At 46.2% G+C, this 10911-nt stretch overlaps 1 protein-coding gene across 1 annotated transcript; it reads left to right on the top strand.

Moving 5' to 3' along the window:
- Positions 1–986: 986 nt before the first annotated feature.
- On the top strand, positions 987–10506 carry VCP (valosin containing protein). Its single transcript, XM_084236131.1, has 15 exons — positions 987–1159; positions 2198–2340; positions 2879–3009; positions 3467–3598; positions 4677–4779; positions 5419–5552; positions 5631–5766; positions 6092–6204; positions 6859–7023; positions 7115–7237; positions 7481–7693; positions 7872–8180; positions 8463–8618; positions 9819–9973; positions 10105–10506. The coding sequence occupies exons 1-15, from the start codon at positions 993–995 to the stop codon at positions 10208–10210; spliced, it is 2286 nt and encodes a 761-aa protein (XP_084092257.1). The 5' UTR covers positions 987–992; the 3' UTR covers positions 10211–10506.
- Positions 10507–10911: the final 405 nt, after the last annotated feature.

Here is a 10911-nt window from a genome sequence, read left to right on the forward strand (position 1 = left end):
GACTATAGAACCCCTACCCTACTCTTATCACTATTCTATTTTATTCTATTCTCTGTTGTCTTAAGACTTTTAATTTCTCTGCTAGTCAACCTCCTCTTCTGTTTTGTCTTCCTTAGACCATGGTTTCCTGACACTTGGGCAGGATCACTTGGAACCTTATAATGAGCATGCTAGTGCTCAGAAAACCAAGAGCGATAGAATGGGAATTGTAATATGTAATCTGTGCTACTTACTTCATTACATTGGTTGAATTTCCTTATGAGAGCTCTCTGGTCTAGGGACAGTTTCATTCCTCTACTATTAATTTTGTTTTTCTTTTCTTTTTTTTCTTTTCTTTTTTTAAGATTATTTATGTATACAAGAGCTGGGGTACAGGCCAGAGGTGTGGGGGGTGAGAGGATTCACCAGAGACAGAGTGGGGAACAGAATAGGCAGACTGACTGAAATACATTGCTGAGGGGAGCAGCTGGGGGAGTCAGGAGAGGTCTCTTGCGCCATGGGGGTAGCTCCCTAGCCGGGGAGCGAACTCATGCTGCAGTGGCTGCAGATTGCTTCATAGGTTACGTCTTCACCCCTTGCACCACCAGGGAGGTCTTACCATTAATTTTCCAAATGTGAGTTTTAGAGACTGGTGGGGGCCCCTACGTCACGGTATGGAGCATTGGGACTGACTTCATTTTCTCTTACTAGTTCAAAAGGTGATGATTTGTCAACAGCCATTCTTAAACAGAAGAACCGTCCCAATCGGTTAATTGTTGATGAAGCCATCAATGAGGACAACAGTGTTGTGTCCTTGTCTCAGGTATGTTGGGTCCACAGTCTAATCTTTCCTTACTGTGTTACTTAAGGGTTTTCCCCAGGTTTCTTTTCCCATTTCTCTTGTAGTGACCACAGATAGAGTGGGGTTTACTGGGAATCCCAACTTCCAGGACTGCTGCTTATCCCCTGGCCCAGTGACCCAAAGGTCTTCACCTTTTTTTCCTCAGCCCAAGATGGATGAGCTGCAGTTATTCCGAGGTGACACAGTGTTGCTGAAAGGAAAGAAGAGGCGGGAAGCTGTGTGCATTGTGCTTTCTGATGACACATGTTCTGATGAGAAGATTCGAATGAATAGAGTTGTTCGGAATAACCTTCGCGTACGCCTAGGCGATGTCATCAGGTGTGTGTGGGGTTCTTGGTTCCTCAGGGATGGGAGGCCAGAGAGCTTGTGTGGCAGGCATGATCCCCATGAAAGCCTTGTCGGCTGCCTGCTATTACCAGAAGCCTCCCAGGCATTTGAAGACTTCTGTTTTAGGGTAGTCTTTAGTTTTTGGACCTGCCTCCCTGGGACTGCAAAATCTGAATTTTCCTAACCCTCGGGATAAGTTGGCATGTCTAAGACTTTCTCGATGCCTTTATTATTTTTCTACCAGAGATATAACTTACTATACCTTAGACCCTGGTTTCGGTTGCTATATGAAAGTGTGTGTCTGCCAAGTAACCATGTACTATGTTGTATTAATGGCTGGTTGGGACTGGAATGAGGTGGGAATGTAGGTATAGAAGATGGACTCTTAGCAGGTCTTTTAAGAATCCAAGTTAACCAAAGAGAGAGGTAGTTTGAACAAGATAAGGATAGCTCCAGACTGAGTGATTTTGGACTTAACTTTAGGCAAAGTGATTTCCCATCTTGGAATTAGCGCCAGTCACTACTATCCAACCACCTGTCACCTGGTCAAGAACAGCTCAGACTTCTGATTTGTTTTCATGGATTTTAGGTTTTATATTACCTTCTTCCTGGAGGCACTTAGTCACTTTCTCAAGGTGCTCTGACCACCTCACTGATGTTATTTTTTTCACTCCTGTTTCTTAGACCCTGACACTTGTAAGACTAAAGCCCCCCAGAGTGGGTTATCCTTGGATGCTGGGTTTCCAAATGTGTGGGTCTTTTGGCTTAACAGACTGATGATAGTGTGAGGTCTCAGCAGCTTCTTGTAGTAGCTTCCTTTACTACCCTGCCCTGAGTGTGATCTGTCTTAGTCTGCTTGGCTGTTCTTTGCCCTCAGTCCCACTCTACCTACCTGCCTCTGTTCACCTAAAGCCATCCCTGCCTTTTCTCTTTCACTTGCCATCAGCTCTCTGTGCCAGGCCCTTTCGGACACCCAGTGTTTGGTGCTGCAGTGTGGTTGGTAACGTGGAGTCTGCTTGTCATCCTCAGCATCCAGCCGTGCCCTGATGTCAAGTACGGCAAACGTATCCATGTGCTGCCCATCGATGACACGGTGGAAGGCATCACTGGCAATCTCTTTGAGGTATATCTTAAGCCGTACTTCCTGGAAGCTTATCGGCCCATCCGGAAAGGTGAGAGATAATTCTGGGAACTGAGCTTAAGGATGATTGTTTGATGGAGTAAACTTTGGTACATCTGTGATTTGTTCTCATACATGTGTGCATGCGCCTTCTCCTCTAGCCTCCTCTCTCCCCCATTTCCACTCCCACTCCCTGCACCAGGAGAGTAAGCTACCTAGCCTCTCTGAAGGAGGAGGTGTGCCGTTTTGGCTTTGTCATGTTCTGAAGGGTATTTTAACATTTAGCACAACTGTACCATTGGTGGTGGTTGTGAGAGCTTGAGTAACCTGTACCACAAGTGTCAAAACCTTATGGGCTTCTGGACCATCCCATTTTGTCTACTGTCCTCTTGAGTGGCAGAGGGAGTCTTCACAGGTTAGTTTTTTCTTGCCTGGTGCTTAATAAGATCATAAGGGAGACGGGTGGGAAAGAGATACAGAGCAAAATCTAGCGAGCCTGGCATTCTAGATCCAGGGATCTGATGAGCAATGCTTACTTGGTCTGGTAGTTTGACGCCTCTTCACTGTCCTTGTGCTGATTGCTTTCATAGGAGACATTTTCCTCGTCCGAGGTGGAATGCGTGCTGTAGAGTTCAAAGTAGTGGAGACAGATCCCAGCCCTTATTGCATTGTTGCTCCAGACACTGTGATCCATTGTGAAGGGGAGCCTATCAAACGAGAGGTGAGTTCTTTTCTATGATTGCAGTACTTGATTTAATGGTTATTTGGTGGAGCAGTCATGTGGTGTAGCTATCAAGACTAGGTGCTCTGTGGAACTAAGTTTCTTTGCAGAAGTAAGAAACCTCCCTGTAGCTTATTTCTGGACCAGTACTTTTAGAAATCTGCTTGGAACCCACTTTTTAAAGAAATAAATACCAATGGTGGCATCCAAACCTCTGCCCTAGACCTGAAGAGTTTGTAGCTTCAGGTCTTAGGGAATCCTAAGGACAGTGAAAAGAGAAGAAAACTATGCTAGAAATCTACTTTGGGATTTTTAGAGTTGTCCTTTGAGGCAGGTTCCCCTTCAAGAATTATATAGCAGATTTCTTCACACCAGATAGAGGATTTGGAGAAACTCAACTTTTTAAACATAGTATTTATTTCTGCCTTCTCCTTTTCTTTGTCTCCTCCATATTCAGGATGAGGAAGAGTCATTGAATGAAGTGGGCTATGATGACATTGGTGGCTGCAGGAAACAACTAGCTCAGATAAAAGAGATGGTGGAGCTGCCGCTAAGACATCCTGCCCTATTTAAGGCAATTGGTGTGAAGGTGAGTGTACTGGGCTCTTTGGGATCAAGTCTCGGGTGATGATTAATATTGAGTATTCATTGTCTAATCCCGGAGCCTGTGTTCACACATGTTTCATTAAACCTTGAATTAGAAAGACAGTAATATATATATTCATGGAGTTTATATAGAGGCCTCTGAATTCATGAAAGCTATTAATGGTCTAGAGAATTGCTGTTCTAGAGTGTAACTTCCCGACTGTTTTCATATGGGACACACTGAATATGAATTTATAACTCTTTTCCTTAGTGTGCACTGTGCAAATAATTTTATCTTCTATGTGGGCACTTCTCATGTACTGCCTATGGATGAGAACACAGAAAAGTCAGTTTCACAGAGGGGACACTTGTGATTGGTGGTGAGGAAAAGCATTGCTGGAGTGAATGAACCTCCAGTGACATGGCTACACTGGTCCTTGCCTCAAAGTCAGACAAGCCCTTTGCCTGATGTCCTTTTACTTTTCCCTAGTCCCAGGGTCTTTAGACTTAGTAACATTAGAGTTTCTTGGGGTAGTTTCTTTGCACTTGGTTTTCTTTTTTTAAGATTGATTTATTCATGCATACAAGTACCAGGGTACAGGCCAGATGTGGAGGAGGGTGAGAGGATTCACCAGAGACAGAGTGGGGAACAGAACAGGCAGACTGACTGAAACACACTGCTGAGGGGAGCAGTGGGCATGACAGGAGAGGTCTGCTTCGCCATGTGGGATTCTCGCCGGTTGGCTGGGATCGAACCTGCGCTGCAGAGGCTGCGGACAGCTTCACAGTGCGGTGCTCAACCGCCTGCTCCACCAGGGAGGCCCCCTGCGCTTGGTTTTCTCTTCAAATCGCAATCACAAAACGCTGCCAGCTTTCTAAGTAACATTTTTCCTATTGATGAGGGGAGTGAGGGTGACCTGAGGTAAACTGTCTTCCTAGCAGCTACTGCTGAGTGTTATTTATACTGGTCTCAGAATTAAGCTCTGATTCTTAACTGTTATGGATAGAAACCCTTTCAGGTGGGTGGGGTTGGGAGAAGATGAGAGTCTGAATCTAATCCTACCCTCTCTACTGGTCTTTAGCCTCCTCGGGGAATTCTGCTCTATGGACCTCCTGGGACTGGGAAGACCTTGATTGCTCGAGCTGTGGCAAATGAGACTGGAGCCTTTTTCTTCTTGATCAATGGTAGGAGACTTGTTTCACTTGCATTTGGCTGGATCCAACCCTGAATTGAGTGAGACCCAGTCTCATGAGCTGGAGAATGCATGGACATATTCATTTGCACAAATGCCCTTATGTACATTTTAGCATCTTCTGCTGGGATACCTTGTGGATAGATAAGCAACATGGGGAAGCTGTTCTACCCTGGGGCTCCTGGTCACTGCCCCTTTGAGAGAGATTGTGGACAGGCCGAAGACATTTGGGGAGGAGGAAGCAAGTTAGAATGCATATCAAAAAGTCTGTGCTCACTTACTTGAGAGTTTGAGGCTGAGATCATGGGCTCTTTAAGAATGATATATGGCTGCTAGTGGTCCAGTTAGAGTGCTGCTTCTGTTCTGGTCAAAGGACCCAGAGCATCTGCTGTCATCTTTACACTTTAAACTCAACTGTGAGAAAAGTATACTGAGTCTCGTGATTTTTTCCAGCCTGGTCTGGTGACCATTCTGGGGTTCTCACTGGTGCAGGCTGTGACAAAGTAGGCAAGGTTACCATGTTTAACCTAGGACATTCCTCTGAGCTGGGCAAATAAGAAAATGTGATTTCTTTTGAGATTGAGGGAATATATATGTGGTTTGTCATTTCCGCCATTCTGTATCCTTTCAGGTCCTGAGATCATGAGCAAGCTGGCTGGTGAGTCTGAGAGCAACCTTCGTAAAGCCTTTGAGGAGGCAGAGAAGAATGCTCCTGCGATCATCTTCATTGATGAGCTGGATGCCATTGCTCCCAAAAGAGAGAAAGTAGGAACTTACTTAAGGGGATAGTGGGAGGTTGAAAGATCCTGACTTCATTACTGACCAGACATTCTGTCCTGACAGACCCATGGGGAAGTAGAGCGTCGGATTGTATCACAGTTGTTGACCCTCATGGATGGCTTAAAGCAGAGGGCACATGTGATTGTAATGGCAGCAACCAACAGACCAAACAGCATTGACCCAGCCCTTCGGCGGTTTGGTAAGGACCCCAGATTTTTTTCGACTCTGTCTTTTCTCTTAGGGAGATTATAGCTCTAGTGAGTGTAACCTCCTTGATCCCATGCTTGTCCTTCATCTCAGTCACCTGATCTTGAGAATTTCTTCAAGGTTATTTCAGTGAGAGGCCCCAGGGGTCCTTTTTATCCCATTTCCTGCCTATGGTAACCAGCTGCCCCGGTTTGCCCAAGTTGGGCTTTCCACAACTTGGGACCGTCAGCAAAAACACTTACACCAGGACAGTCCTATCGTCTTCTCCTTCTAGATCAGAAACAAGCCTTGATTTTTGTTCATACATTGTTTCACAGGTCGCTTTGACAGAGAAGTAGATATTGGAATCCCTGATGCTACAGGACGCTTGGAAATTCTTCAGATCCATACCAAGAACATGAAGCTGGCAGATGATGTGGACCTGGAACAGGTGGAGTGGTGATGAGGGCTGGCCAGGAGTTAGGGTGTGTGTTTCCAGGCAGTTGAGGGGGCTGATTAGGGACATCAGCTTAAGAGGTCAGGAAAGTGATTTTGATTCCTGGGCAGAAGGAAATGATCTGGGCCTCACTGGTGGCGCGGGGCTTAAGGCAGCGCTATCAGGCTGTCCATAGCCACTGCAGCATGAGTTCGATCCCTGGCCAGGGAGCTACCCAAATGGCGCAGACAGACTTCTCTTGTCTTGCCCGCGGCTCCCCTCAGCAGGGTATTTAAGTCAGTCTGCCTGTTCTGCTCCTCGGTCTGTCTTTGGTGAATCCTCTCATCACCACCCCCCCAATATCTGGCCTATATCCCAGTTTTTATATGCATAGATCACTTAAATCTTTTTCAAAAAAAAAAAAGGAAGGAAGGAAATGATCTGAGATTGAATCCATCAAACTTGATTTGACTTGGCATTTTTTTCAATTGACACTACATTAGCATAAGCTAGAATTTGAAGGACAGCTTGATTTCCAGATCCCAAGTCCAGTGAAAAGATTGCTAGTATGTGTTCACAAGAAGGCACTAGGAGTCTACTGTCTCTGAGCCTCCTAAGGCTGCTGCTAGTCCTTAGAGATAAAATAGTAATTAGATCTTCTCTCTGCAGGTAGCCAATGAGACTCATGGGCATGTCGGTGCTGACTTAGCAGCCCTATGTTCGGAAGCCGCTCTGCAGGCCATCCGCAAGAAGATGGACCTTATTGACTTAGAGGATGAGACCATTGATGCTGAGGTCATGAACTCCCTGGCAGTTACTATGGATGACTTCCGGGTAAGGACCACATCCACCCCTTAGGTAGACACACATGTACTTAGACCCCTCTGCTGGCAAGTCTCATCCCCATTTTTTCTTTCCTTTTTAGTGGGCCCTGAGCCAGAGCAACCCATCAGCACTTCGGGAAACTGTGGTAGAGGTGCCACAGGTAACCTGGGAGGACATCGGGGGCCTGGAGGATGTCAAACGTGAGCTTCAGGAGCTGGTCCAGGTAGGATAATTAAGTTCAGGGAGAGTTGTATTTAGTAATTTTGAGCTGCTTGGTGTGGATATTAACCCAGTCATCACAAGAATTGTGGGACCATGATTCAGGAACCTGCTAGTCTCAGGTTTGAGTCACTAAGGAATCTGCTCTTAGGGGACCTTGACCGAATACCATAGGCTGGTGGAAGGGATTCTTCTGTTTGGTTCTGTTTCTTTCAAATTATCCCTGGACCTTTTTTTCTTCTGCTAGTATCCTGTGGAGCACCCAGACAAATTCCTCAAATTTGGCATGACACCCTCCAAGGGAGTACTGTTCTACGGACCTCCTGGCTGTGGGAAAACTTTGCTGGCCAAAGCCATTGCTAATGAGTGCCAGGCCAACTTCATCTCCATCAAGGGTCCTGAACTGCTCACCATGTGGTTTGGGGAGTCTGAGGCTAATGTCAGAGAAATCTTTGACAAGGTAAGCTAAGGAGATTGGACTGTCTATTGGCCTGATGGGGTTAGAGGCTGTTTCTTTGGGACAGTGAAAACGACCTCATTCTGGCAACTCTGCCTAAGGCAGTGAGGGTCACTTTCTTTTTCCTTCTCGGGACTGAGAGACTAAATTGTGCTAACGCTTGAGTCCATCTGTCCCACAGGCTCGCCAGGCTGCCCCCTGTGTGTTATTCTTTGATGAGCTGGATTCAATTGCCAAGGCCCGTGGTGGTAACATTGGAGATGGTGGTGGGGCTGCTGACCGAGTCATCAACCAGATTCTGACAGAAATGGATGGCATGTCCACAAAGAAGAACGTGTTTATCATTGGCGCTACCAACCGGCCTGACATTATTGATCCTGCCATCCTGCGACCTGGACGTCTTGATCAGCTCATCTATATCCCACTTCCTGATGAGAAATCCCGTGTTGCCATCCTCAAGGCCAACCTGCGCAAATCCCCAGTTGCCAAGGCAGGTGCAGAGTCATGGGCCGTGGAGACTTCTCTGAGTCCTTAAGCTGGTGTGGAGTGCTCTTAGGTTTCTAGACAAGATTCTGTTGTGGATTTCTGGGATTAGACTTGTAAAGGGAAGTTGGGAAATTTGAAGGTATTGAGAAAATCTTGAGTCAGGAGTGTAACAGGGTGGCAAGAGATGGGACACATTGGAGTTGGGAGTGCTTGGGTTGCTCATGCATCAGTGTGTCACAGGGGAGAAGAGAGGCTAAAGGCAAAGTAGCTCTGTTGCTTCTTTTAGGATGTGGATTTGGAGTTCCTGGCTAAAATGACTAATGGCTTCTCTGGAGCTGACCTGACAGAGATTTGCCAGCGTGCTTGCAAGCTGGCCATCCGTGAATCCATTGAGAGTGAAATTAGGCGAGAACGGGAGAGACAGACCAACCCATCAGCCATGGTGAGTCTGCACCCTTCCCCAGGATTTTGCCACTTGCGGGGGGGCGGGCAGGGGACAAGCTCCATCATGCCCCGGAGTTTGAAAGAGTATAAGGTTTTGGAAAGATCATCTCAATGAGATGTTTAGTAGGACCTCAAAGAGAAAGAAGATTGAGATTTAACCCTTTGGGTCTAGTATTACAAAAATTGGAAAGAGATGAATTCAGGAGGGTATGTAGTAGGCTTTTTTGGGGAAATCAAAGTATGACTGGGCAGATAAACAAGTAGAACAAAGCACGTATGCTCTGTGGCTCAACCCCTGGTAGTCCATGAATCTCCTGAAATTTAAGTGCAAAATTTGGAGAGGGGTTTGAGGGTGCTATTTATAAGATAGGAATTCTGTATTATTTTGCTTATTTGTTGCCATGTTAGAGACTTAAAAATGAATGAAAAAAGCTGAACGTATGATTCTTCTTACCTTTTGGAGGGATTCTGTGACATCTTCCTATGAAAGCTTAAAAACTGGTGCACTAATCCTAGGAAGTAAGCTCATAAATCACAGCAATTAGAGTAACTTCTCAGTAGAAAAGATAGGGTTGAGATAGGCTGTGAAGGGAGAGTGGAATTTAGGTAAAGGAAATAAACAATCCAAATAACCTGCTTGAGAGTTAGGGCTGCAGGAATTGGAGGAACCTGGATGAATTCAAGAGGGTATGTGTTTGTTAGTAGAAGTGAGATGTCTAGGCAAGTTGTAATCCCAATGTGGTAAACACTGAGAGCCATTGGCGTTTTCTTTTTAAAATCTAGGTTTGTTGAGGTGCAATTTACATACAATGAAATTCACCACTTTAGTAAGGTATACATTTCCATTTTTGGACAGCCATATAAGTTCTAAAACTAAACCACAGTTGGGATACAGAAATTTCTATCCCAGAATGTTCCCTTGTGCCATTTAGTGGCACCTTTCCTCACTGTAAGCCCACAGCAGCATGTTGATAGGATTTCTGTCCTTTCATATCCACCCTTCCAGAATGTGTTGATAGGTTTTTAAGTGAGTCAGTGACTCACTTGTAGGAATATTGGCCTGACACCTTGCTTGGGTTGGATTGGAGAGGCAGGGAGACTGTCAACTACTGCAATAATGGGGGATAGGTAGGCCAGGGAAGAAGCAGCTGGGCCTTAACGAGCTAGCTCTGGTCATCTGCATTTACCCATCCCACAGGAGGTAGAAGAGGATGATCCAGTGCCCGAGATCCGCCGAGATCACTTTGAGGAAGCCATGCGCTTTGCCCGGCGTTCTGTCAGTGATAATGACATTCGGAAGTATGAGATGTTTGCTCAGACCCTTCAGCAGAGTCGGGGCTTTGGCAGCTTCAGGTAATTAGGTTGCAGTGGGTTGTGCTTATGTTGTCTTGTGGAACCCCACACCCAAGGTGTATTGGGTTGTTTTGAGAATCTTCCACAGGCCCTATTCTAATACTCTTTTGACTCTGCTCTTGTGCACACAGATTCCCTTCAGGAAACCAGGGCGGAGCTGGCCCCAGTCAGGGCAGTGGAGGCGGCACAGGAGGCAGTGTGTACACAGAAGACAATGATGATGACCTGTATGGCTAACTGGTGGTGGCTAGCGTGCAGTGAGCTGGCCTGGCTGGACCTTGTTCCCTGAGGGTGGGGGCGCTCGCCCAGGAGGGACCAGGGGTGCGCCCACGGCCTGCTCCATTCCTCAGTCTGAACAGTTCAGCTACAGTCAGACTCTGGACAGGGGGTTTCTGTTGCAAAAAAAAAATTACAAAAGCGATAAAATAAAAGCGATTTTCATTTGGGAGGCGGAGAGTGAATTACCAACAAGGAATTGGGCCTTGGGCCTACGCCATATCTGTTGTAGTTTGGGGCAGTGCAGGGGCCCTGTGGGTGTGAACTAAGGCACTGCTGCCACGCCACAGTAAAGCATCTGCACTTCACTCAGTGCTGCCTGAGCCTTCTCTTCGTCCCCCTACCCAACTTGGGCAGGAGGCTGAAGGGCCACAGTTGCTGGGTGTTTATATAGAGAATAGGTTGATTTTATTTTACATGCTTTTGAGTTAATGTTGGAAAACTAATCATAAGCAGTTTCTAAACCAAAAATGACATGTTGTAAAAGGACAATAAACGTTGGGTCAAAATGGAGCCTTTGAGTCCCGGCCCCTGTGCCTGCTTCTTTTCCTGGGAAGGGCCTGGGCTTCCTCTCACTGCCAAGGCACTCTTCCAAATTTGAAATCTGGAAAGTTAAGATTGCACTCTTTCCCTCCTGATAACATCGGTGGTTTGCTACTTCC

Source organism: Talpa europaea, assembly GCF_964194135.1.
Source record: "Talpa europaea genome assembly, chromosome: 7".
Taxonomy (NCBI): domain Eukaryota; kingdom Metazoa; phylum Chordata; class Mammalia; order Eulipotyphla; family Talpidae; genus Talpa; species Talpa europaea.